Below are 25,379 nucleotides of genomic sequence, written 5' to 3'. Positions count from 1 at the left end.
ACCCGGTGATGTCGCTTGAGAATTTCTATCTTGGCAATCAAAAGTCTACCTATTTCAAGAACTTGTCCTTGCAAATACATACCGATAGAGCTGCCTCCATTCGGGCGTTTACAGCCGCGCAATTTCCGGAACTGAGAACTGTGATCATGGTGCTACTTCTTCAAATCCAATAGAATAAATCGATAGCTAACTCAATGCCATTGCAGGCCCCAACAGCACCCAAAAAACGCCCCTCCATCCGGGCCAAAACCTCTAATTCAGGCTCTGGCCTGATCGCACGCCCTCCCCCCAAGCACCGCGAAGGCGCAGTCATCTCCGACTCCTTCATAAACAGCAAGAAAGACAAGCGCGTCATCAAGCACTCCTCCTTCCTCAACCGCATCGAAAAAGCCCACAAGAAACCACTGAAGCGCAGGCGACCTAGTAAGAAGCTTGTTACAACACTCGAGAGTCTCGCGGATGCGCTGCCCGATGTGGAGGATCTTGTCAAGGAGAATGACAGGGCTGCGAGTGGTGGTAATGGGGGGAGTGGCAAGATGACGATGAAGAGTTTGAAGAGTAAACCCGGAGCAAGGAAACGGAAGGAGAAGTTGGAGAGGATGGAGAGGGAGAGGTTTGGGAAGAACATGGCAGTTATTCTGGCTGGCGGGAAAGAGGAAGGGGAGAAGGTTCCGGAGGTTGCTATGTCTGTCGACGAGGGAGGCGGTGCTGGAACTACTGCTGTTGCGACTGCGGCTCCTGTGTCGAATCCAGCGGTGAACAGATTCGCAGCTTTAAGGGCCTGGGTCAATCAGAATATGGAGAAGCATCCGGCGTTTGAGGAGAAGAAATAGCGGCTGCATCAGGGAACTGCATACTCGGTATGTCATTTTATTGCATGGTGTTCGGGAGTTACTTCACCTTGGGAGGGGATGGAGGGGCATATCAAAATCTTTGGAAGGCATCTTCTCGGGGTGTTCAGCCTGCACACCAGTGTGCTCCTACATCAATCATACTTGTTTGCACTTCTAAGATACCCAAATGCATTGTCTAATATCTCTACAGACACATTACGAGTTCTAAAGCGCACAGATTTCGTCACGTTTGTGCCCCTCCAAAGGTAAGTCTTCAATGGAATGCTATTGGCCTACCATCAGCTATAGCTGCCAGCATTTGAAGCTCTCAATATTTTCGACTACGAGTCACGTTTTGACAATCCAAAACTGCCTATCTTCGGATTCTTCTTGAAGGACATTCCGCTGTCATCATCCAGCGCCTCGGGTGTCCCAGAGTCCGAACTCTCCATAATCTCCAGGTCGCACTTCTTTGCCAGAGAACCTTGCTTTCCAAATCTTCTCCCAATCTCCTTCTCTTTCACACCAGAAAGGAATAGCAGAACATGACTACGACAATATCAGTTTCCTCGGCAAACAGATTGAGAAGCTGGTACGCAAAGGTGCAGCCTGGGCATCATGAAATCACAGCTCCTAGTGAATGTGACAGAAAGGAAGAATGGGGCTGAGGAGAGAGAGAATGCATGTGAGAGAGCGAGCGCTGCATCAGGGTTGTGAAAGCTGTCGCGATTGGAGCGTGACAAGTACATACTGTATTTGCATTACACTCCGGTCCACTACTCCCCTCGATTCGACGTTGTCTCACGCAAACCAAAACAAGTCGGCTGTACCGAGTCCCTGACATCAACACGTTCAAAGAAAACTCGACACCAATCTTGCCCGATTCGCTGACATCATCGGATGCCATACCGTCCATCTCGCCTACGAGAACTGTTGTTGGTGTTGGTGACCAAACACCAATATGGTCAGACCATTGTCGGCAGTCCACTTGGAGGACCGTTCAAACATCGGACTCCATCTCATGCCTTCTGCACTGTAGCATATAATGCGATCCAAGGACGACTTCAGGACTAACATCGCATCTTGGTCCATTTGAAAAGTTGCGCTGTTGTGTGACCATTCGATTAAACTTCTAACTGCTTCGGTTCTCATGGACAGAATCCATATCTTGCAGAAAAGGGATGTGTAGAGATGACTGTTCAGGTCACAATGAATCAGCTCACTACCCCGAAGCGTGGTGACAGATCAGTAGCCAATTTTAGTTCAGAAGTCAAATATCAGAAACAAATAAAGATTGGAACAGTTCAAGGATTGTGGAGTTGAAAAGCGGATATCGTATAGCATTCCAAGTACGGGAATTTTTCCTATCCGTACGTATCAAGTATTTTCCGTTCTGTTGCTACAAGGGAGAGGCTCATAAACGCCGCCGGGTTTCGTGCAGCTAGGTATTTTCATATCCTGCTTGCAGGTTACATTCCTGGCATAACAAAATAAAATGTGCATTGTGCTTGCATCAAGCCGTCAGTTCATCTCCACCTCCATTTCCATCTTGGTCTCCATATTTCTCTGACAGATGATCTCTCATTTCCCCCCTAGTACTTGATGTATGTTGTCCGCTTCTTGTTGAATGCCCGTTGGTCTTTCAGCCATTGCCTGTATCCTGCTACACTGGAAATCTTTTCTCCGTAATAATCTAGAGATTGAGTTAGTATGCAAGTAAAATTGCAAAGCTGAAGAAAAATCTCGAGAACGTACCCGGTACAGGATTTGCCATGCTACTCGCCGAAGGATCAACTCTGAATCTTTTAATCCTCCTATAGAATTCCTTCTCCTTTTCAGCCATCTGGGTCCTGTAGTTTCTATTCCTCCAATTGAACACGCCCGTTCCAAGAATTGGTCCTACCAACCATCCCACACCTCCACACGTGAATGTAATCAAGCCCAGCGTGATGAATGGATCAAGAGGAATTTGCGACACTAAAGCATCCATATCCGACATAGTGAGAACTTGTGCTCCGCCGACAAACCCACCGATTCCTGTGGTCACTGACGATCCTAGTTGGTACCACCGGCGGGTCTTGCGAAGCTTGAAGAATGTGTTCCAGTCGAGGAGGTCTGAACCAGGCGCCGAAGCTTCTGACGCCGTAGCTGTGGATGAAGGGTGCGAAGTAGTAGCGGTTGAAGCATGTCTGACCATTGTCGAAGTAGGTCTGAATGTGACATTGCGTTTAGGGAGCTGCACTCGTCGTCTAGGAGCTGATGGCGTGGTGCCTGTGCATGTGGTGGTGCTCTGATTTCTGCGGAGGGAAGGACTGCTCGTCGTGGGATATGTGCAAGGCGTGAAGAGGGTAGGCTGTAACCTGCAGCCGATTGCTGCGGTCCGGAGTGTCGGTGTTGCTCCCAGCATTTTGGTGATGGCTTTTAGTGAGTGAGTGGAGATTTGGTTTGCAGGAAAGCTTGGAGCTTGGGTGGAGGTGTTTTTGACTTTGGCGATTGTCGCGGCTCTTGCGCGCTTGAGTTGCATTGGCGTCTGCATCGACCAATCGCCAGCCTTGTGAAAGTCTACAGACTAAAGTCACCAAAATCCTTTTGACATTGCAGCGAATAGAGCAGAACGAACTTCTACGATACTATTCACTGATTGCGAAACTGATCAGTATAACAAAATCAGCGATAGAAAGCCTCATTCAGAGACCTTGCAAACAAGGCATCTCGTACATCACACAATACTATTCGAAAGAATACCAAGCATATCTGACTCACGCCCTTTGATCTTCATCTTCTGATTAGGTTACCACCGTCCTTTCATCGATTATTTCCCCATCCGGTCTCTACAGAAGGCGGACCGCAAGTCTCCAGAAATAGTTGCCTCAGGCACAAACTGTTCGGCCAACGTATAAATTCAGTCAACCAAGCAGTAAGTCCGAACCATACATACCTACTCCTAGTCATTGCCAATCATACATGTGGCGTATGGTCCCTAACTCAGCCATTCTCTGTCGTGTCGCATTTGAGAGTTAAAGTCCAAGATGTTTCTAAGCCCCTCACCAGATATGGAGAGCCCCAAGCTCATCCAGATTCACCCAGAGAACCACGAGTTCGACTTCGTCGTGGCTGAGCGACCAAAATACATTCCCAATTCAGGACCTCCTCTGGCTCCAATTTCAATTATGCCGGATGACGAAAATGACGGTATCATCGTTGCTAGCTTTGAAGTCAACCATCTTCCCCGATACGTTGTATCATATACCGAGGCACCATACCTCCGTATTAGCGTTGCGCCAGAGAATATTCTCAATTATGTCTCCCGATACACGCTTGAACAATTCGAGTACATGCAAGTTATGGAACGTGAGGGTCGTAACTTGGGCAAGGGGAAGGTTGCAAAGGGTGGAAATGCCTTCGAGGCACGTGACGAGGAATTAAAGCAGAAAGCAAAGCCTGGCAGGAAACGCAAGCATGCTCTGGTAGAAGCAGATGATGAGAAGGTTGGTTCTAGATTCAAAGTCATAGTGGGGCCGGCTTCTCGAGTTGCTCGTAAGTCCATTGAAGAACCAGAGCCGGTCTTCACATCACCGCAGCGACCTACCCTAGCATCTCCTTCAAAGCAGCGAGGTCTGGCCGATATGATGGAATCTGAGAGCGAGGAGGAAGAAGAGTCTACGTATCTCGCGATTGAAGCACAGCTCAGTAGCACCATGGAATCGCACCCCCGGTCTAGGCTACATATGAATGTTGCTCTATCTCCATCACCACAACCGTCTTCGGCCAGTAAAGGGAAGAGCAAAGCTTTGTCACCAGCTCCAAGGGATGACAGGAGCTCATCAAGGCGAGCTCGAAGTTCCAGAAGTCAAAGTGCTTCGGTATCGGCAAGAACCAGTGAAGCCAAACACCAGCGACCCCCTACACGTAATGAGTCTTTTGCGACCACATCGAGCTTAGAGGCAGGGAAGATTGATGAGAGAATGGAGCGAGAGAAGAGTAGGAGTAGAACTCCTTCGAAGAAAACGGGACACTGGGATAAATACTCCTCCATTGTCAAAAGCGAGGGACAATCTGCCTCTTCAAAGCAGGACATTCTTGCGGACAACGATGCCGATGAGGACGAAGTGCTAGGAGAAGAAGAGTACGAAGTAGAAGCCATCCTAGATGAGACACAGTACAGGGTGGGAAAGAAGGGTAAGCATGTTGTCACCTACTATCTTATCAAATGGGTCGGCAATTGGCCCTTATCGTGGGAGCCCGCCGAGAACGTAGGCAGTGAGTCCATTGAAGTGTACGAGAGGAAGAAGGATATGGGATTGATTACAGTTGGCGAGGCGGGAGCGGCTTTCGATGCGGTATTGGAGGCCGAGGAAGCTGCAGCTTTGGCTAGGGAGAAGGAGGAGAAGATCCGGAAGAAGAACAAGCGAGGCTACGATGCCGTTGGTGGAAGCGATGAGGACCATAAAAGGAAGGAGACTAGGGGCTCGGCTTTCAAGTACCACCAGCCGATTCAAGGACAAGTCATTGACGACGATGATGCTTCAGAGTATGACTCTGAATATGAATGAAGTGTTTATATCTGGCGTCGAGGAATTGCGCCTACGGTGAAGAGCAGATGTATTGCTATGTATGATTGGAGGGAGCTCTGTGCCTGGCAGAGCTAGGCAGCGAATGGACATCATTGAGGTAGAGTGCCTACATACGGGGGTGGAACACACATACCAGCGCGGTTGGATGCATATGGATCTTATGGATAGGACAAAAGGCTATCGTAGACGGCCATATTGAGCCTCGGACATGATTCCTGATTGAGGGCTGATTCTTGAAAATGGAAACAAGTTTAAACACAGGCGTGTTCGCCAACGTACTCGGTAAGGCTTCTCATGTTCTTCGATCTATTCTATTTACATTGTTGCTTTTCTGTGTCTGTCTTTTCGGAGTTAAGCGTAATTAATTCTACTTTAAAAATCCACCTGGCGCCAACATTCACTTCCAAGCCCAGATCGTACTCGGCCAGCGGCTCCCCACACTGGATTTACAAGAAGAAGCCTCCATACAGGTCATTTCGCGAGATTTCCTCCATACTTGCGTAGTCGAAGCCATTGTTGGTTGACATGTAGAAGTTCTGGTAACTAGAATTCTTCAGCTGCTTACGGCTATGATATCTAACTAAACAAAGTCCAGCAACCCAGCAAAATAGGATTATTCCTTTGGTTAACTGCCCTCCCATTCTTTTCTCCATCGACCTTCCAAAAGCAGTTAGGTCTCGATGCGTGGTGCGCTGACTAAACTCAGCACGCGCAGCTCATACCAACCACATGCACATGCATGAACCACGACCAATCCATGTACCGCATTATTGACTCTGGCTCTCTTATCTGGTTTTCAAACTTCTGTTTGGCTCGACAGACGGCACAGCATCTGGACAAACGGTCGTCCTGCTAGCTTAAAGAAGATGCCATTCTCCAGCAAGCTGTCCACTATCCTGAGTCTTGGTGCTCTTCAGAAACCTTATGGCGCGGTTGGGAGAACAAACCGCTAGTCCGCAAGTCGAGGCCCGTAAACTATTGTTGCTGATACTCCGCTTTTGAAGTCATTGGCTTTCAGCCTCGGCGCACAAGCGCAGGCATGGACGCAAAACGGCTTTCAGAAAAGCAAACCTCAAAGTCGGGCAGCCGAGGTACTAAAGCTTCCAAAGGTATGATCGAAAACACCACTTCCACTTTTCGCCATGGAATGGCGTCATAGAGCATAGACTGACACTGGTCAGATTGTCGAGTCTGTAACAGGCGACGGATCAAATGTGATCGTTCAACACCTTCTTGCAAGAAGTGTACCACAAGAAATTTCGCTTGTCCTGGCTATGGCGTTGTTCTCAACTGGGGGTGGGGCGTGGCAAGCCGTGGGAAGCTTGCTGGAAAGACATTCCCTGCTGTTCAGCAAGACAGTTGCTCTCCAGTCCATTTCACGGTGGAGTCCCCAAGTCCCAGCTCTTACTCTGGGAACAAATCACAGATTGCTGACTCGAACCTCCCATTCCTCGTCTCAATGACTTCCTTGAAGTATGATGCACGAACTCAACGCCTTTCCGAAAGCCGGAGCAAGTATGCTCGGCCCTGTTCTATCTATCAGCCATCAGCAGACAACTGTTTGACGCCAGTTCCGTCATTCAAAAGCAGCATCTTACAGAATCAAACAGCACGTCGTCTGTTTCATCACTACGGACAAACGTTAGCAGCGACAATGGCTTGGGTGGATACTCCTGAAAACCAGTGGCGATCTACCATGATATCTCTGGCGCTTCAATCGACTCCTCTACTCTTATCAGTGCTTGCATTTGCGGCTGAGCATCTCTTTTCTGTCACATTTTCAAACTGCTCGGCTCTGAAGGAAGACCTTAAAAGACGTGCCCATGACTACCGTGATTTGGCGCTGGGTCTTTTGGCTTCTGATATGCGATCAACATCAATAGCCCCCGAGTCCTTGAAACACATCAAGGACGAGTTTTGTCGTAAAGACATAGTAAATTCGATTTTAGCGAGTATGCTTATGCTCTGCAATATGGAAACGATTCGCCCAGGTGCGTCAAGTCCATTTTCTTGATTTTCACCGTCTGATAATTGCGTATTAGACTCCAGATTATGGCGGCTACATCTCGAAGCTGCACGTACCGTTGCAAGTACACAGACCACAACTGGCTTCTTGTTCAAAGATGAAACTTCCAGGTTCCTTGCGGAACAGCTTTTCGTCTTTGATGCATTCGCCTGCACAACATCATTTGACGAGATATATGACCAAGAGCTCTTAACAGAAGACAACAGCAGTGTCTTTACCGAATTTCTTAGGCTTATCAAGTGGGTGACTTCGCTTGAGCGCCAAATTGCTGCTGGGGGACTGCCAAGCTCAGATTGCCAAACATCGACGACCGAGTTGTGCCATCTTTTTGAGCGGGCAAGAGATCTTACATTGGCGTCATGTTCACAGACGGTCTTCAACACACCAGCTGAGCGTGAGCAGTTCCTGGGAGTCATTGACAGCTTTCACCATGCAGGTCTTTTGTACAGTTACCGATGCCTCTCAATCCCAGATTCGCAAGACGAGATAATACAATCACGACTAGCACTATTTCAAAGACTCGATCTGGTGCAGTCGGATCACCCCGCCTTTGCACAGAACACTTTTTGGCCGCTCTTCATCGCGGGAACAGAAGCTCAAAGTGATAAGGGCACCAGGATATTGGTGGAGCAGAAGCTTAATCAGGCCATGCGACGGACCGGGTTTTCGAATTGCGAAGTCGCATTGCAGTTCTTGAGAACACTTTGGAGTGCCCGAGACGGGGGGCACTCCTTAAGCTCCAACCAGATGTATAATGGCAAAGCAGATATTGGAAGTGAGATAAACTGGATACAATATGCACGGCACTGGACAAGTTGTGGGAAACAGTTTCTCGTTTTTTGACATACTTTGGCCCAGCCTTGAGGGGAGATATGTAACACACCAAGACATGGTCACATCCGGAATCAACTTTACATATTCACCGTTTCTTCGTCCTCAACGTCAAACAGCACTCTCTAGACATATCATGTATTAGCACAGAATCTGTGACATGGACAAGGAATTATTTGAAGGGCCGACACACCATAGGATCCTGGTATTTCATGAACCCCACCGACGGCAACGAAATACCATAGCCGAGAAGTCGTTGCGCCTGAGGACTGAGTCTCTTCGCTTTCTCTGGCGGGACCATGAGATATTGATTCTCGGCTTGGCGATAGAATCCTTTGCATAGAAATATGCCCACGGTCTCTCTCGCTTGATCAGTCGTAGTGTTTCCGCCGCCTGCGTGGTACGTGTTCCCCAGAAATATCAGAGCGGATCCAGGGTCAAGCTCAGCTGGTATTGATTCTTCATCATATGGACATCTATCGGGCCCCCAGAGATGACTTCCTGGGATGACTATTGTGGCTCCATTCTCTGGGGAGTGTCAGTATTACTTGGGATAGCCATCATTGGTATCGATCTGAACTTACCTTTCGTCGTCTTCGTCAAGGCTGTTACGCATCCCATCATGACTGGCATATCGCAGTTCCTTGTGTGGTAGTCGCTGTCATCTCTATGGAGACCTTGCTGCTTTCCTCCAGGATTGACCCTGAATCCAACGGTGCTACTGATTTGCGGCTTGCTGGTAACAGTTTCTTGTACTTGGGCATCCCAAAATGTGTAGGTACTTGAGATCATTTTATTTGCGATGGCGTTATAAAGAGGGTTCAAAGCCAGCTCTACGCAAGCATCTGAAATTGCCAGTAGACCAGTCGCTCGCTGGGTTGTGCGAGGGAAGAAGCCCGACTTGTCCACCTTGTCAGTGTCGAAGTGTGGTGCTAAGTCGGATTTGATCTGTGCAACGAGGGCAGCAGAGATGAGATCCTCTACTATAACGCCGCCATCGCGCTCGATGATTGCAACAAGAGCTTCGCAAGTCGTTGCAGGATCCTTGGCACTCATACGCTGAATTTGTGGCTTCACAGATGGAATTTTGGCTGGTTTAGCCCCTGCAGACTGAACCCAGACTTTGCGGAACAAATTGGAAAAATAGGAGCTGACTGAATATGCCATATTTTATGTCTGTCGAGCCTCTTTCGTCAAAATTAGTGTATGGTCCTCAGGGCTTGTGCGAGGATTGATATACCTGTTATGCTCTGTATAAGCGTTGCAGCTGATTTGTAAATTTCCAACAAGTATAGAATGTGCGCAAACGAGATCTATATATTATTTTGTATTTCATTGCACCATAACAGACAAACATTCTCGGAATGCCTCTAGCAGCTTCTTCTGGCGGGGTAGGCGGGGTAACACTTCCAAACATGGCGTAGCGAACCCCTGAAATACGCGAAGAGCTTGAAGCTTCGAATCAGACAGTAGGCAGGGAGCTTCATTCGACCTGCTTGAGGAGGTATTTGGGTCAGGTTAACTGGACATGAGCTTCCCGATAGCTTCGATAAGATAACAAGGAATACGACAGAGCACAAATTCGTTACGTTTTAGCGTCTGTGGCGCTGAACTTCTCCATCGACTGCCCATGTTGGGTTTAGCACGTCAGCCATCATTCACATTCACAACCTTAATTGAACCTGATTCGTGGGCATAGGTGGGGGGTCTTGAGCATCATTTGTTGTTTTTGTTATCCGAACTTGATATCAGCAGCTCCTGCCACCACCATGCTGCACATGTCTGCTGAGATACGGAGGAATGAGGATTTCCTCTTTCCAGAGGGTTGCGAGATTGCGAGAACAGAATGCTCTAATCTAATAGGGGACATGTACCCCGACTACAAATCGATATATTAGACTCTGCATCCCCGTTCGATAACCATGGATAACTTTCAAGCAAGAGGCTCAAGATATTATAAAGATTTAGTAGACCGAGGATGAATGTCGACCAAATGGACGGCATTACAGTTAAAACAGACGTTCGGTACGACAGCACTGGCGACCAGAAATCGATCTCCCCGCACGATGCATTATTATTGTCAATGGGCAAGGCTCCCGAGCTGAAGCGGTCAGTAAAACATACGATCGATTCCTCCCTATGCTGATTTTTCCGAAGAGTATATAATTTCTGGACATTATGTGCCTGTATGTTTCCACATTTTGATCCGCAGGTACACCTCTGACATGCCGAAGACCAAGTCATGATGATGTGCAGCTGGTCCTGCAACGTCGTGCTGTACTCAACAGTCTTCGATATCGGAGGCCCAATGGCAATGGTATGTATTCTACATTCAGAATCCTCTGAATTTATACTAAGCTGTGAACGTCAAGGTTTGGGGAACTCTTATCGTCGCTATCGGGCAAACCCTTCTCATGACCTCGCTGGCCGAATTTTGTTCCATTTGGCCAACAGCAGGTGGTCAGCAGTATTATACCCAAGCTCTAGCCACAGGAAAGTTTCGACCTTTCCTTTCGTACCTCGTTGGATGGGCTGTTCTTGTTGGAGAAATTTCCACCGGCTCATCGTGCGCTTTGAACTCTTCACAAGTAATCGCAAGCTTCGTCGAAGTGACGCATCCAGAATTTGTCTGGAAACCTTGGCTTACTTGGGTGGTGTACTCAATCTTCTTTATTGGTCCCATTGTTCAGAATCTCGCACCAAAGTATCTTCCAGCACTCAATGTGTTCGGAGCTTTCTGGACGATTGGCGGAGGTCTCGCTTGGGCGATCAGCTTTCTCGTTCTAGCACCGAAGAAGAGTGGTGGCTTCGTCTTCAAGATGTTTATCAATAACACTGGGTACGCCAGCAGGCCCTGGGTGTTTATCCTGAGCCTTTATACGCCGATGTACGGACTCTATGGAACGGATGGGATGATGCACCTTGTTGAAGAAATGCGGGATGCTTCTCGTCAAGCACCAGTAAGTCACAGAAGCTCACATAATTCTTGTCCTAACAAGCCTCACAGCGAGTCATGGTATGGTCCATGATATTCTGCAGCATTACGTCCTGGGCTAGCGCTATCTTAATGCTGTTTTGCGCCGGGGACTACGAAACTTACATGCTGGCTTCACAGCCCTACATGAATTGGTTCATGGACATCTATCACAGTACATATGGTGGCGGTGTCTTTTGTGCTCTCGTCATGATCGGACTGAATTATTTCATTGTGGTTGGTACAAATACCGCGGGTTCTCGTCTCGCCTGGAGTATGGCGAGGGACCGAGCCTTCCCCTATTCTTCCTATTTCGCGACTGTTGACAAGCGCTTTGGCATTCCTCTGCGCGCCATGATCGCCATTCTAGTCATCGATCTGATCATTGGCCTCATAGTACTCGGTTCCGACTATGCTTTCCAGGCCATCATTTCAGGAGGTGGTGTCACTTTGCAAGTGGGATACGTCACTCCAATCATCATCGTCCTTGTTCGAGGACGCAAGATCTTACCAGCCCGCCCAAATTTCGATCTCGGAAGTTGGGGATATCTGATCAACGTCATCTCCGTATGCTGGTGTATGCTGGTCGCTGCTGATGATTGTTATGTTCAGTTTCCCGATGTACGTTCCGGTCAACGTGGTGAATATCTCGTACATGAACTGGTCTATACTGATTGTTGGCGCGACTATCATCTTTCCAGGTATGTGGTGGATATGGAAAGCGAGACATGTTTACATCAAGGACGGCAACTCTGTGCTGGAGGACAATGTCGTTGTGATCGAGGGTGTGGCGGAGCCTGCCAAGGAAGTGGTCATTCAATTGTAGCATAGCGGTCATTGAATATATGGTCAACTCAGGCTACTAGCTCACCTTTACACGAGAGGCGAAATACCGTTTTGATTTCAATCGTCAAGTTGGGGTAAAAGTCAAGCGTTGTTCCTTCCGGTTCAAATCTCAGCCTCTCCTCTTCCTTCTTTAATCCAGTGGTAAGAAGATCTAAACAACCCAAAAAGGCTTTTCGTCAGTGAAGTGTCTTGGAAAAGCTGATTATTTGATCATATCTCGTTGTATGGAGCCATTGGTGACAATGTAGTATCCCCATGTAAGAGTGACCTCCGTTCATGGTTTAGAAGATCGGCAGTCAATTTAAAAATGCTGCATGAGCAGTTCTTGGGTTTCCTGCCTTATGTAGCATTTTCCTTGTCTAACTAAACCGTTGGTCTGATTTCATCATTATCGTCGCAGCTCGCTGACACTGGCGATCTGTTTTGTTTTAGCGAGACACGCAGACGAACAGATGAAGTCACGACCTGTAATTCAATCGGGTCACTTCTGGCAGCGATAATTCCTCCTTTTTTCAACCGGAATGTCATTTTGTGGTCTCACTTCATTATCAACTACTTTGCTTGGCTTAATTCTAAAGCCACCTGCCAGATAGGATGTTTGGGTTTATTATCTCGCCACACAACAACTTTTTGGTTACACTGGTCGTAAAAGCGAATCTCAACGGCAAACTGAATGACGCCTTTGGAATATCCACTTGCTTAAAAACAACGTTTCCAGACGATGATCATGCACCTTGGCCACATTAGCGCCGACCCCCGGATCCACGCTTGGCGATCCTCAAACAAAGCATACGTAGCTCACCAACCTTGAAAGCACAGCTGGCCGGTCCGCTTATCAGCCTGGGAGACCAATCAGATGGTGTGTTTTGGCTCTGTGGTACGACTCTCTTCGCGATCTGAGCGTTTTCAATGATTGCCCCACAGTGGCAACCAATTCTCGCCTGTAACTTCCTCTATGCCATTAGGGTTGGCGTTGCTAGCAAATTCCTTGGGCATTCCGTCCACCTATTTACAAGACCTTCAAGTCTACACTTGTATCCACAGCTGTATCATGTGTGGTTATGGTCAGATGCTATAGCTAATCATAGACCGCGAAGTCAGCTGAGAAATATGGATTTCCAAGCTTCTGACAAGTCTAAGCTTTCGAAGAGAGTGGAAAGTTCAGATAGAAATCCGAACACCGCAGCGAGCATACCTGATACCAGGTTTCATACTCTTCTGACGTGGCTCCCACACCTTATGGCAGTTCTTGTCTAACTTCGGTCCCGAAGAGGGTCCGTAAGTACGTTCATACGGCGATATATACTTCTCGATCGGTCGCGCATTGCTTTTACTTTTGAGATCTACGTTTTTCGACCTTTTGTCACTCCCTATCTCTCCTTTTTTCTTAATCTGAAGCCGTAGATCGGTGTTTATAATTTATTGCTGAGCAATATCTATCCGTTGATCGGTTACCTTCATTCAGACACCTTCCATTTAGTGTTTGATCACGCGGCCATGAAGTTCTTATTTTCTTCGATCATTCTGGCAGCAACGAGTAGCGCGCTTCCAAATGTTCTTACCACTCTGGAGACAACTGGTGGCCTAGTACGTATGTATAATAGACCGGAACCTCGCAGTTTCCAGTCGCTCACGATCACAGTTCCTCGAGCAAACCAACTCATCCCCGTAGTCGTTGGCGGACCACAGGACACTTTCTCCCCAAACTCTGTTGTTGCCGCCGTGGGAGACGTTATACAATTCCAATTCAGTAATGGCAATCATACTGCGACACAAAGCACGCCGGAAGCACCCTGCACGCCTCTAGAAGGCGGCATGAATAGTGGTCACATCCCATTTCAAGACGGTCAAACAGATGTGGGAACTTATAACATGCCAGTAGCAAGTTTAGCCCCGATGTTTATATTTTGTGCGACCGGCCCACACTGTCAAGAAGGGCAAGTTATGGTCATCAATCCGTAAGTATCATCATTTTTTCAGTATGTTCTCCCCAAATATCTGACGGTTACTTAGTGCCAATGCCCAGCAAGTTGTCGATTTTGTCAAAGCAGCACAAGGCACCACCAAAAGCGTAGACAGCCCAACAATAGCCGGAGGTATTGCAGGCAAAATTACCCTTGGAACAGCAGCGTATGTATTCGACCCATCTACTTATCATGGCTTGAAATTAATGTCTAGATTAGTTTCGTCCCTGCACCGGCAATCGCTGATGCTCCAGGTGGTCCAGCCGCCCCAGCACCAGCTGCTCCCGCTGCTTCATCCGCTGCGCCAGCCGCACCAGTAGTGGCGCCTGCTGCCTGATTACGAGGAATTCAGTAGTAAGAAGGCTCTGAGACAAGCGGGAGGATATGAGATTGCTATACCCCATACGGGAGTCTTGGTATGAGATGTCGATCTATAAATGGAGTGTGGAGGTCTTTCACTGGACAGGTCAGTGCTTTGGAAGTGGCGATACCTCATTCCACAAAAGTGTATAAATATTTTGTACGAGATACTTGTATATAATGGCATTCTATGTACCACTTTACATTATGTTACGATGCAACGTTCCTGTCCGCGTATGCGCCTCTCGGCTGTTTTCTACATGGGATCTTTTGTTTCGAGTCGTGACGCAACATCTGATGTGATTGAGTTATGTCATCACTTGATCAAGAGCATGGTACATTCTAAGACAAAGTTTTCTTCGCAATTAATGGTTAACAGATCCTCTGGGGTTCCAAGGTCACCCACTCGTGGTGTGCAAAACCCGCCACCCTTTGACTACTCAGTGTAAACAGTGATATCGACGCCAAGCCAACCCAATTGCTATTTTTCCGTCACTCTCATCTCATCTCGTAGCTAGACCAACCCAAACCTCGTTCCTTGCTTACGATGACTTGCTAACCAAAATTTATATCTTGGCTTCAGCGGAGATAGGCTTGTCAATTTAATGTGCAGAACTGAAGATCCAACGTCTTGATTCGATAGGATGGTCTTCCATCAAATCTTCCGGCTTGTACTCAAAGATCCATCCTCCAAGCTTACCACTGACGGTAGGAAGTCTGACTAGCATGTCGATCGCAGCTGCCGAGCCGTCCATGGCAGCTTTAAATGCTAAACCGTAGAGAACAGGCTAGTGATGACAGCAATGAAACTTGGAACCTGCGATGCTAACTAATCTGGGTTGAAGGGAATACTTACATATTGCATCACCCAGGTAGTGTCAGGCCCAGGAATCAGTTCAGGTGATCTGATCGGGAAGAGTTCAACAATATCGATGTCCTCTTCAGGATACTCCTTGAAGGTACTGGCTTCGCATCTGAAGTTGCAAGTCTTGTCTGCTCTTCAGCAAAAGGCGCTGAACAGTCACAAACTCTGCACAACTCCCGGTAATCTACGAAGAAGCAGATATATGCGGACTTGGTACCAATGCGAAATTACCTGCTGTGGAGCGCGACTATTGATACTACCTGTTACTTGTTCCACTAATTTCTGCGCTAAGATAATTCTAGCAGGCGGAATATTAAGCGAGGTCACTTGTCAATGTCAACAATCCACATTTATACTCCATTCAACATCCCAATGCTAATTAGGGTCACCGAACTTTGTGAAATATCGTGAAAGCAAGTTTTTTGTATTTGGAAGTGAGGAAACAACATTTTATGTAAGAAAATAATGAAACTGAAGCATCGGACTTCAAAGTTTATCTTTGGATCGTGATTGTCCCTTCATGGACTGTCGCATTCAATCAAATGTGTGAATTTATTCGTCATGTCTCCAGTGTCTGAAAAGATTATGTTTGCTGAAACATCGAACATTTCTAGAACTCCCATGAAGTAGTCTTTGCTCCAGCATGGTCATCTGACCTGGATCTTCAGCTTCTGGCCTGTCTCTCGTGAGTCTTCTGCGAGAGCCAATGCAAATTGCAAAAAATTTCATGGGTTCTCATGGGTTGAGCTCAGCTTTGAGAATCTGGATTAGTTCAGACTGTCGTTGCAGCTGTTCTCCCCGATGTCGGCTCAACGTTGAACGTTCCGCTTCCTGAAGCCTTGGTGTCTTTGACGCCGAGGCCCAGTTAATTAAATGGAGGAAGAGGAAGGACTCATGACCAGTTGAACTTTAAGTAAAGAGCGAAAATAGAATGCATTACATGATTGAGCTTCTCTACTGAAACTCCAATCCTGAAACAGCTTAATGTGATACCTGTCTATTCCTGAATTGAATTTGCCCAAGGCACTAATTTCAATATTCTGAGATTCAGAAAGCCCTTACTACAACAATCTCGTAAAAAGTAGTCAGCAGATGCTATGTGTTATAATTACTGATTGGATAGTTGGTTTTTGACACCAACAATCGAATGTTCGCTTGATTACGGTAAGTTTAGTTGTCGATATCGGAGACGATCTCTGCAGTCGCAACCAGAAACAGACAAGAGCACATACCAGTTGGATGAACTTGTGTACCCAGAATTCACTCAATTGAGTGCTCGGTTGCAGTATAAATACCCCTCCTCATTGTCCCTCTTCCTTCTTTCCCTTTCATCCTCAATCAACTCAACTCCGAAGTCAGACTCGACCAGAACATCACCTCGATTCAAACCACCAAGCGCAAATACAACAACCTGTAGCAACTATGCACACCCACGCCATCTCAAAGGTTTCCGGTCTCCTCCTCACCTACCTCACCTTCTCCAGCTTCATCGAAGCTTTGGTAATCCGCGATACTGCTGCCGAGCTCTCCGCTGATGGCGTCTCTGCCATTTCTATCAGCAATGCTGGACAGGTCGACTGTGGCCCAGTTGGTGAATACACTTGTTCTGCGTCCAACACCACCATCGCCAGTAACATCCTTTCCCCAAGTCATCTCCTTCTACGCATTGCCACCACCAGGATGCGAAATATTAACAGAGGTTAATCATGCTAATAAGTTAATAACAATGCTCTAGGTCCTCTGCGATGGCAGTCATCACGCTGTCAATGTGGCCTACTGTGGTTCAAATCAGCGTTGCAAATACATTGGAACCGTTCCCTACTGCCTTTGAGTGTAAGTCTCTCCTCTTCATTCCTTTGGTGAATAGGCTGGCCTAACTTTGGGTTTCTTCTTTCCAGACGGTTTCGTCTCATGGAACCTTTATCATGGTCAATTGACCGTCAATCTTGAGGATTGAGGATGATGACAAGGGTCAAGTTCACTTCAGTATGGGTTTCGTGTCGTTGATTGTTGAATGATGGTCGTGCGTGGAAGCTTGGCAAAATAAGCTTTTCATTCAATACAATACTGCTTTTTGCGCAAAGCTATATTCTTTTCCTTCTCTTGACCAATGACTGTAGACCTTTGCAGCTTCACAAGGTGACTGTGTAGCTTGGATATGATTGGAGTTGTCCATCAGTGTAATTTGAATCTACTTGTCTCGCCAAAACTCACACCCGCAGCCATCCTCGCCCTGCTTCTCAACTTCATCCTCCTCATACATGCATGTCCTCTCCATGTCCGTCATGAAAACCGGGATACCTCTACTGCACCGTCAATGGGTACACAACCGGTACCTACCAAAACAGTTTGAAGCTCATGGAAATTGTATCAAAAGCACGAGTCTATTCTTCTATCTGCCCCCTTCTCCCTTTTCCCTCCCTTTCGCCTTTCCCACTATTTCTTGCAACGTGAAGCACACCGTATCACTAATAAAGCCTCATTCCCAGGATAACAATGACAGCCCCCCGGCAAGTCTGTACTGGCAGCCAGAATAGGGCCTTAGCCGCCGATTGCGGCGTTGATCAACAAATGTTCTTCTCAGAACGGTGTTCTATTTTTGTAATATCATTTCTGCGAAAGCATTTCTATCCCCATCTGTCCCGGGTTGATGGCGCATGGTGGCGTTATTCAAAGATATGGTTCGTGGGAAAGAAACCTCCGCCAAAATTTCCTGGAAGTAGGTCAGTAGGTAAGTAGTAGGTAACACGGCAGTGACTCCTGCGCGTTCTGCGATCACAGTGGTACCACATGTTAAGGCATATTCTGCGAATTCTTCTCGGCCCTTCCTAGGCGGTCAAGTACCGGACTACCCAAAACGCAGCACGACGGCCGCTGGGAAGGGAGAGATGTTTTAGACGGAATCTTTGATGTTTTGTCGAATTCAGAATTGCGTTGGGTTTTGCTTGCTACCTGTTGTTTGGGTTGGATTACCCTCAAGTACGTTGATTCATTATGTGCCTCTGCCGAAGTAGTGCTGGACACAATTGTTGATCCGTCAGCCAGGCTGGTTTCGTGATCAGTGATTAAGACCAGGCCGTAACTGCAGTATTGACGAGAGAGCGACCGTGACTTTAAAATTGTGAACCTGGTCTCACTAGAGGTGGGCATTTAAAACCGGATCCATGTTCCTGAAGATTCGGAGTGATATTAGCTGGAACAGCTCTATGCATAACAAAACTCCAGTCTATGCTATGTCTTTACATATGTCACAATTCATGCTTCGGTAACTTACATACATACAGTACATCGACACCATTTCTTCCCTCCCTATCCTCCAATCCATCCCCTTCCTCATTCCAGTTCCACTCGTAGATTTACATCCTCATCCAAAGTGCCGTTCTCTGGATCTCGCCCACAACTCCATTTCCAGCAAGAGCCCACTTCTCCGTAACTGTCTCATCATCAACCTTACACCTCAGAACACCACTCTTAGCCCAGTACTCCATCAACCCCCTTGCCTCCCTCTTGCTTAAACCCTTCAAATGCAAGACCTCCATCTTGCTCAGCACAGCGTCCGCTCTAGAATCATAGTTCTTCTCGAAAGGATCGCGTTGGGTGACGTCTCTGCCTGCCTTTCTATCTTCTGCTTGCTTAATTGCGAGGTTTACGGATTTCGAAATTGGGGCATGACTTCTGCTTGTGGCTGCTAGGACGGCACCGCCATTGGGGAGTGTGGTGGCACCAGAGAGATGATCGACGAAGTGCTTAACAAGAGCGAGGTCGTGGGCGTGAATTAGTGAGAAGTCCGGGGCACGGTAGAGCGAATTCTGCATGGTGAAGCTGAGGCCGTCAAGACACATGAGGATTGGAGGGCGGCCTTCAAGAGTCAGTTCCGACCAGAGTGCCTGGAAAATTGGCCAGGCGATGTCGGGGTCTCGACCACCTAGTTCGCAGAGTCGGAAGAGGGAGATGCCAGTTGGTACTGTGATCGGTAGGGAGTATTCTTTAGACATAGTGAGGTCGGCCAGAAGGATACTGTTGGCTTTGCCAATTTGGTTGAGCAGGTTGGCGGTATATGTATTTTGGGAGTAGAGGGGAGGGGAGGTGCCCGGTATGGCTGCGTAGTCTGTAACGGCATTTGTGACGTCTTGAGCTGTGGGCTTTAGTCAGCGATTGATAAATGCTCCAAAGGACGGTCACACATACCTTCAGGGATATTCAAGACTACCCATCCCTTCACGAAGGCAGTAGCCATAGCACTGAGCATCATCAAACTCTTCCCCGTCCCTTTGTCACCATCGAGCACAACCCTCACAGTCTCTCTCTTTATCTCCGCATCCAACATCTTCTTATTCAACGCCGCCGTCTCCTCTCTAATCAGCAACGCCGGTCGCCTAAAAATGCCCCATCCCTGCGTCGTCTTGAAGGCCTCAACTGCTCTCAAAGAATCAACCGTAACACCCTTCAGTCCCACCACCTGACCAACCAAGGCACCCTCATCCCCAATAACAGCCGCAGCCAGCGATTGTGGAGTCTGCCCCTCCCCTCCTCTAGCCGCCACCATCTCATCAACCATCTTCCCATCCAAATCTCTCAAATCTCGCACCTCAAGCGCATTCGTGTTACTCAGAACGATTCTCTTCCTCAGCGCCTTCCGCTCTCCAGTCGCCGGCGGCTTTCCCGTCTTCACAAACGCCTTCTTCTTAATCCGCAACGTCTTCGCACCCTTGCCCTTCCCAGCCACCATTTTTGCCGTCTTGACAAGCGCAGCAGCGAGCTTCGCAGTCGTCGAGAACTGCGCCGTGGCAGCTACATTGACTCCTTTCGTCGTTGACGGGTTGGCGAATCGTAGGACTAGCGGCGAAGACGCAGACGAGATGGGATTCGTAGGCCGAGAAAGGCATTTCCAACAATGAGAAGACGCCATCCTGGACGTGTATTTGAGCAATATGCGAGCTCAATTGGCGACTCTTGAGCTGCTCTCCGTCTGAATTGAATGTCGTCTGAGCTGTTCGAGAAATTAAAGTTAGGCCGTGACGCTAAAATGCGGCCGCTTGAATGCAGCTCCGCCAAAAAGTTTCCTCGACATTTTCATTAACCGCAAGCAAGCTTCAGGTTTGTGACAACCCGATTTCACCAACCTTCTTCTTCAGCAACCAGACAAATCTGCAGGAAAGCAACAGAACAAAAGAAAAGATGTCGACTCCCGCCCCGAAACTTCAAGTAGTGGTCAACAAGCCCACGCCATACACCTTCGACCTCGGTCTTCTGCTCGCCTCAGATCCCAACCCAGTCCTCTTAACGACATCCGAGAAGCTCGAGGAGGATCTCGCGGCCACAGCAAGAGATGGTGCACAAGCGCTACTGAACCAGTTGCTAAGCACATGTCCAATTGCCAGCACACCGAACGGAGTTCTACTATCATTACCAGAGATCGAAACGAGACTGCCCCGAGAGAAGGTACCCGATTACATATCCTCCCCGTGAATGACATTCCAGTAAACACTAACGACACCCAGCCCCTCCCACCACCCAAAGAGCAAACCACCTGGGAGAAATTCGCCCTCAAGAAAGGCATCAAGTCCAAGACCGCCGAGCAGCGCAAGAAAATGGTGTACGACGAAGCAACCGGGGAGTGGGTTCCCAAATGGGGCTACAAGGGTGCGAATAAGGCGGGCGAGAACGACTGGATTGTGGAGGTGGATGAGAAGAAGGAGAGGGAGAGGAAGGAGGGGACGGAGAGGCAGGGAGATGGCAGGAGGGCGAGAGTCGAGAGGGTCAAGCGCGGGGAGAGGCTGCAGAGGAAGAATGAGAGGAAGGAGAGGATTAAGGGCCCGAAGTAAGAGGCTTGAGAAGAGAGGGAGAGGACAAGGCTGTGATTGTTGCATATGTCTGGCGTTGGAGGTCTGCTGTTGGGCGGCTGGCTGGTTTTGGCGTTCTTATGGATGGGTGAGGCTTGATTGACGTCGAGTTAAAAGTGCTGGATTTGCCGCGACGGAGATGTCGTCAATAGAAGATTCTGTTCATGGAGTATGAATGTTTGAGTTCATCGAGTCCCATATTCATGCGTCCCAGCTATGCAGGACTCCGAGCTCAAAATCGAAACTGATGTTCCATTGTCTCGCTCCATGTTTTCATTCATTCAACAGCACGAAGCTGTTTCGGCTTGCAGACCTTACTATCCATCCATCCATTCATCCATAGCAACGTCGTAGTAATCTTACACATGACCATGCAGTAAAGCCGGTCAAATTATCGCCCACCAAACAAATCGTGTCTCGACATCCCTCCACTCCCTCCACAAATGCGTAATCCAAAGCGGAAGAAAAAGAGGTAGGTAGGCAGGCAGTAATCCAAACAAAACTCCCTCTCCGACCATTCCATCCCGCCAATCCATTACGTGCACCCAGCCCTGCCTTACCTCCCTCCTTGCACGACTACGCCAGCTAAAGCGCCCATACATTCTTCAGCACTTTCCTAACAATGCTTGATCTATCCGATCTACCCGCTCTAACCATAAGGGTAAGAAGGGGTATGAGAAAAGGAAACAACAGCCGCAAGCGAAGAAAAGAATAAAAAGAACAAAAGTCAAATTATGCCACCATCCATTTGTGCAAACGCTAGGGTATTCAACAAATTCAATTTTCAAGGTCATTTTGAGGAAAAGAGAATCGTAAAAAGAACAGGGCAGATGAGGAGAAGAGTACAGTTCAAATTCAGCTCCGTTCGGTTGTTCGGGTTGAGTAAAGGATGAGGTTCGAGAGAGCTAAAAGATCGTTCTGTGAACGAAGCAGCTCCTCAGTTGCAAATCGCTTGCAATTTTCTTGACATGCCTCTTTGTCTGTCGTCTCTGTATCGTGTTCTTCTAGATGGAGTTCCTTGCTCCTGAGGAGTATGGGGATGAGTATATCAGGCAATCGTGGTGGCGAGTTCCTCGTCCTACATCCGTTGAATCTGGAATCAGCGGTGCGTGTTCCAGCTCCCTAGAATCCAATTGGGCTCAAAGGCTTGATAGGACTGAGAGGTCGCATCTCATTACTTCTCGGTGGCGTACGTTCTTGAACAACCGTCAAAGTGGTGTTGACAGTGCTGGCACTGCTGGTTTGGGATTGGCTCACGGCAACCTTCTTGTTCTGGCTTCCTGCAGTCTTGCTGGCTTGATCAATACTAACACTGCTTGGCTTGCTGCTGTCTGAGCTTGAAACGTTGCGCTCATCGTGGCTCTCAACAGCGGTGCTGCTTCGACCTTCAGCACTAGAAGGGGTGATCATGTCGAATAACATATACTCCTGCTCCACGTAGTATTGCTCCGTCTTGCAACCCTTCCAGCATTCTCTCCAATTGCAAACCAAAAATTTGAAACAGTAAGCGTCAATCTTCATGCAAGGTTGGAAGCAGATACAAAGATTTCGGTAGTCCATCTTGTTCTTGTCGGAGTGGGCGAGGAGAAGTGAAAGGTGGCAGGTGATAGCAAATAGTAGGTAGTAGTTGAAAGGTGACAAATTCGAGAGCTCGTCAATCAACAGTTGTGGAACTTCCTCCTGTCCTCCAGCTTCGCGGGCGATCCGATCCTGGGATGTCTTGGGGAATAATTCGTCTGGTAACTCGCGCAGCCAAGCTTTGAGCATAGAGCCAATAATGTTAATGTCGTAGAGTTCATCTTGTTCGAAAAGGTCGATATCGTATTCTAAAATCGCATGATTAGTAAATACTCCCCCTTTATGATTTTGAAACATACCCTCGTCGAATCTTCTCTGCCATTTCTTGATCTGTGGACCACTGCCAGGAACTCTGTACAACCCCTCAACGTCGCTGCCCTTATAATTTAAATAGTCGATTGCTCTCCAAGGGAACGCTGGCATCCAGAATTCGGTCTTGTCTCTTGAATCCTCCAACTTCTTCGAAATCCTGGTTAGACGTGTCTGCTCCATTAATGGCAGATTGAGGACCTTGATCTGGTAATGTTCATCATCCACAACTGGCTCCTTTTCGTTCGTACTGCCACTTCTGCCACTCTTGCCAAACAAGCCCTTGCTCAGTGCTCCCGCACCTTTGGTAGCGGAGCTCTTCAAATTATTCAGAAATGTGTGTCCTCCACCTTCCCGAAAGGACCCCGAGAAGGATGGCTGAGATCGACCGACGTTGTCCTTCTGTTCCTTCATTATCTGTGTCCTGCTCTGCTCTCGCAACTTGCTGCCCTCCTTTGTTTTCGAACTTTCGCGAGGTTGCGAAGGTTGCCTATCTTCGGAGCGCTGTCGTACCGTGGAGTTCATCATTGCCCTGAATGACCTGTCGCCTTGCTCAATAGGTAAAGGAGCTGACTTGGCAGCGTTGTCTGGCGAAACTGATTGCGCCTGTGACGGTGTCTTCTCTCCTTCCCCCAATTTATTCGTCGGTGACGGTTCGCGAGGTGAATGTTCGTCGCGTATTGACCTCGATCGAGATAAGATACTGAAAGGCTTCGGCTTACTCTTTTTCGTAGCAGCCGGGCTCGTGGTAGTAGGTTGTGACTCGCCGTTCGAATCGAGAGATACGTCTGAATTTGATGGCCCGCCAACAGGTCGTCTAGCAATCGACCTATCGAGGCTGGAGTCTGTTTGCACAGTAGAAGTTAGCATGGTACTTTCATCTTCCAATCCAAATTATTGAAACTGGTAAAGTCTTACCAGCTCTAGTATTCTCCTTTGATGAAACTCTCCCAGACATGGCAGGCCGGTCTGTGTCTCTGGACATTCTGTCGTTCGGCTGGCTGGTGGTATCCTGATTGTTCTGCAGACGACTTGAACTTTTTGAGGCCTTGTAATTAGAGAAAAAACCACCCCGAGCAGGCCGTTCCTGCTTCTGCTGCTGTTGATATGGCTGCTGCTGCTCCTCTCCAGCCGAGTAATGCGATATTGCTGACAAGGAAGGCGTGGTGTGGGAGGATGAAAGGGCGGCGGCGGCGCGGATTGGTTGCGATTCGGCTGCTTGCAGAGACGGAAGCTCGCTTTGTGTTCTCTTGCTGCTGAACCTAAAGGGGGATCTTGGTGACCTCGGAGACTTTGGGCTGAGAGGAGTCTTCGGGCTGCCGACAAAGTCTAGGTCATCATCCGCGAGGTTGGTGTTGGGAAGCGTCAGCGGCTGTGGTGTGGTAGTTTTCCGAGCCATGCTGGCCCCTGGAAGTAGGTAAAGGCTCAACTGTCTCTATTTTCTTAACTACAGGCACAGGCAGGCGGTTGCCGCAGGTCGCAGGATCACTGCTGTCTCGAGTGCACAGCCTTCAGGTACACTGAACGTGTCACAATTCCGAAGATAGATGCAAGCGCTGAGCTGGATATTATATTAAAAAGTGGTGTGTGCGAGGATGTCCCTAGTGCAGCGCAATGCTTCGTCGTCCTAGGAGTCGGATCAGTCGCAACTTGCAAGTTGTTAGTTGAGTTGGGCGGCAGGAAGGCGGGCTTGGGCTTGGGCTTGAGCAAGCAGCTGTGTTGGATCAGGGGGCAGAAATGGGATGTTTGTTTCGGTTTGTCGTGTCTGGTCTGTTCGGGCGTTTGTTCTACTGTACGGAGAGGGCTCGGAGGGGCACAGAGGGGGATGCGAGGAGGTGAGGCAAGGCAGGGCAGGGCAGCACAGGCAGGAGTGAAGAAGACGAGGGTGTTCAGACGGTTTGAGGCGGGCAGGGTCCTCGACTGTTCCTCGTGTCTGTCAGTTCCTGGAGATTGTTGTGGTGGTGGTGGTGGTGGTGGTGGTGGTGCTGCTACAGTAATATTGCTGATGTTGACGCTGGGCAGGGACAGTTCCAGAGCAGAGCGCATCCAGGACGGGCAATGCTTGTCTGGTTACGGCAGCCCGTGTGGCGACCATTCCCTAATAGTCACAATCCCAAATTCCAGCAGAAGGGGAGTTCTGAAACGTGGGAAGAACGTTCGCGTACGCAAGCCGTGTGGAATGTGTTATGCAGATTAAGTGTCAGATCAGGAGTCGGTCGAGTAGTCTGGGTCGAATCGAATCGAATCGATGACTGGGACTTGGTCGAGTTAAATCAGCGGAAAGGCGGACAGGGCAGGGCAGGGCAGGGCAGGGCAAGGCAGGGCAGGGCAGGGGCATCTAAACGCCTGTTGCGCATCAAGTTTCTGGTACCTGAC

The 25,379-nt window shown here is 48.4% G+C and overlaps 11 protein-coding genes across 11 annotated transcripts; 7 read left to right on the top strand and 4 right to left on the bottom strand.

The window, feature by feature from the left end:
* Positions 1 to 8: 8 nt before the first annotated feature.
* ONS95_008112 (uncharacterized protein) lies at positions 9 to 3,268 on the top strand (the record flags this gene model as incomplete). The annotated part of the gene is made up of 3 exons (XM_058501650.1): positions 9 to 149; positions 207 to 860; positions 1,045 to 3,268. The coding sequence occupies 2 exons, from the start codon at positions 9 to 11 to the stop codon at positions 831 to 833; spliced, it is 768 nt and encodes a 255-aa protein (XP_058362971.1). The 3' UTR covers positions 834 to 860; positions 1,045 to 3,268.
* Positions 2,426 to 3,357, bottom strand: PAM17 (TIM23 complex component; the record flags this gene model as incomplete). The annotated part of the gene is made up of 2 exons (XM_058501649.1): positions 2,426 to 2,526; positions 2,589 to 3,357. 2 exons carry the CDS (start codon positions 3,355 to 3,357, stop codon positions 2,426 to 2,428), a joined length of 870 nt encoding a protein of 289 aa, XP_058362970.1.
* Positions 3,358 to 3,886: 529 nt separating this feature from the next.
* ONS95_008110 (uncharacterized protein) lies at positions 3,887 to 5,386 on the top strand (the record flags this gene model as incomplete). Its single annotated transcript, XM_058501648.1, has 1 exon — positions 3,887 to 5,386. One exon carries the CDS (start codon positions 3,887 to 3,889, stop codon positions 5,384 to 5,386), a length of 1,500 nt encoding a protein of 499 aa, XP_058362969.1.
* A 1,060-nt stretch (positions 5,387 to 6,446) lies between these two features.
* On the top strand, positions 6,447 to 8,276 carry ONS95_008109 (uncharacterized protein; the record flags this gene model as incomplete). The annotated part of the gene is made up of 3 exons (XM_058501647.1): positions 6,447 to 6,516; positions 6,589 to 7,398; positions 7,450 to 8,276. 3 exons carry the CDS (start codon positions 6,447 to 6,449, stop codon positions 8,274 to 8,276), a joined length of 1,707 nt encoding a protein of 568 aa, XP_058362968.1.
* Positions 8,277 to 8,344: 68 nt separating this feature from the next.
* On the bottom strand, positions 8,345 to 9,431 carry ONS95_008108 (uncharacterized protein; the record flags this gene model as incomplete). Its single annotated transcript, XM_058501646.1, has 3 exons — positions 8,345 to 8,389; positions 8,458 to 8,792; positions 8,849 to 9,431. The coding sequence occupies 3 exons, from the start codon at positions 9,429 to 9,431 to the stop codon at positions 8,345 to 8,347; spliced, it is 963 nt and encodes a 320-aa protein (XP_058362967.1).
* Positions 9,432 to 9,868: 437 nt separating this feature from the next.
* On the top strand, positions 9,869 to 12,283 carry ONS95_008107 (uncharacterized protein). The gene is made up of 4 exons (XM_058501645.1): positions 9,869 to 10,373; positions 10,422 to 10,581; positions 10,637 to 11,224; positions 11,272 to 12,283. Exons 2-4 carry the CDS (start codon positions 10,507 to 10,509, stop codon positions 12,067 to 12,069), a joined length of 1,461 nt encoding a protein of 486 aa, XP_058362966.1. The 5' UTR covers positions 9,869 to 10,373; positions 10,422 to 10,506; the 3' UTR covers positions 12,070 to 12,283.
* An 820-nt stretch (positions 12,284 to 13,103) lies between these two features.
* ONS95_008106 (uncharacterized protein) lies at positions 13,104 to 14,606 on the top strand. Its single transcript, XM_058501644.1, has 3 exons — positions 13,104 to 14,042; positions 14,098 to 14,214; positions 14,268 to 14,606. Exons 1-3 carry the CDS (start codon positions 13,582 to 13,584, stop codon positions 14,383 to 14,385), a joined length of 696 nt encoding a protein of 231 aa, XP_058362965.1. The 5' UTR covers positions 13,104 to 13,581; the 3' UTR covers positions 14,386 to 14,606.
* Positions 14,607 to 16,649: 2,043 nt separating this feature from the next.
* Positions 16,650 to 17,303, top strand: ONS95_008105 (uncharacterized protein). The gene is made up of 2 exons (XM_058501643.1): positions 16,650 to 17,106; positions 17,172 to 17,303. The coding sequence occupies exon 1, from the start codon at positions 16,696 to 16,698 to the stop codon at positions 16,975 to 16,977; it is 282 nt and encodes a 93-aa protein (XP_058362964.1). The 5' UTR covers positions 16,650 to 16,695; the 3' UTR covers positions 16,978 to 17,106; positions 17,172 to 17,303.
* A 1,326-nt stretch (positions 17,304 to 18,629) lies between these two features.
* RSM23 (37S ribosomal protein S23 mitochondrial) lies at positions 18,630 to 20,182 on the bottom strand (the record flags this gene model as incomplete). The annotated part of the gene is made up of 2 exons (XM_058501642.1): positions 18,630 to 19,408; positions 19,462 to 20,182. The coding sequence occupies 2 exons, from the start codon at positions 20,180 to 20,182 to the stop codon at positions 18,630 to 18,632; spliced, it is 1,500 nt and encodes a 499-aa protein (XP_058362963.1).
* A 269-nt stretch (positions 20,183 to 20,451) lies between these two features.
* Positions 20,452 to 21,098, top strand: RRS1 (Rhodanese- sulfurtransferase; the record flags this gene model as incomplete). The annotated part of the gene is made up of 2 exons (XM_058501641.1): positions 20,452 to 20,715; positions 20,775 to 21,098. The coding sequence occupies 2 exons, from the start codon at positions 20,452 to 20,454 to the stop codon at positions 21,096 to 21,098; spliced, it is 588 nt and encodes a 195-aa protein (XP_058362962.1).
* A 1,140-nt stretch (positions 21,099 to 22,238) lies between these two features.
* On the bottom strand, positions 22,239 to 24,402 carry ONS95_008102 (uncharacterized protein; the record flags this gene model as incomplete). The annotated part of the gene is made up of 3 exons (XM_058501640.1): positions 22,239 to 22,942; positions 22,994 to 23,848; positions 23,922 to 24,402. The coding sequence occupies 3 exons, from the start codon at positions 24,400 to 24,402 to the stop codon at positions 22,239 to 22,241; spliced, it is 2,040 nt and encodes a 679-aa protein (XP_058362961.1).
* Between the last annotated feature and the right edge of the window lie 977 nt (positions 24,403 to 25,379).

The sequence above is a fragment of the Cadophora gregata genome, assembly GCF_030347475.1.
Source record: "Cadophora gregata isolate MNR1 chromosome Unknown scaffold_2, whole genome shotgun sequence".
Classification (NCBI taxonomy): Eukaryota; Fungi; Ascomycota; class Leotiomycetes; order Helotiales; family Ploettnerulaceae; genus Cadophora; species Cadophora gregata.
This window is presented reverse-complemented; position numbering and strand designations above follow the sequence as displayed.

Bases quoted from the DNA above. Each gene is read 5' to 3' on its own strand.
- ONS95_008107 (XM_058501645.1), top strand. From the start codon at position 10,507: ATGATGATGTGCAGCTGGTCCTGCAACGTCGTGCTGTACTCAACAGTC. The intron at 10,582-10,636 runs GTATGTATTCTA...GTGAACGTCAAG, and splicing joins TCGGAGGCCCAATGGCAATG to GTTTGGGGAACTCTTATCGT. The intron at 11,225-11,271 runs GTAAGTCACAGA...CAAGCCTCACAG, and splicing joins ATGCTTCTCGTCAAGCACCA to CGAGTCATGGTATGGTCCAT.
- ONS95_008106 (XM_058501644.1), top strand. From the start codon at position 13,582: ATGAAGTTCTTATTTTCTTCGATCATTCTGGCAGCAACGAGTAGCGCG. The intron at 14,043-14,097 runs GTAAGTATCATC...ACGGTTACTTAG, and splicing joins CAAGTTATGGTCATCAATCC to TGCCAATGCCCAGCAAGTTG. The intron at 14,215-14,267 runs GTATGTATTCGA...TGTCTAGATTAG, and splicing joins ATTACCCTTGGAACAGCAGC to TTTCGTCCCTGCACCGGCAA.
- ONS95_008105 (XM_058501643.1), top strand. From the start codon at position 16,696: ATGCACACCCACGCCATCTCAAAGGTTTCCGGTCTCCTCCTCACCTAC.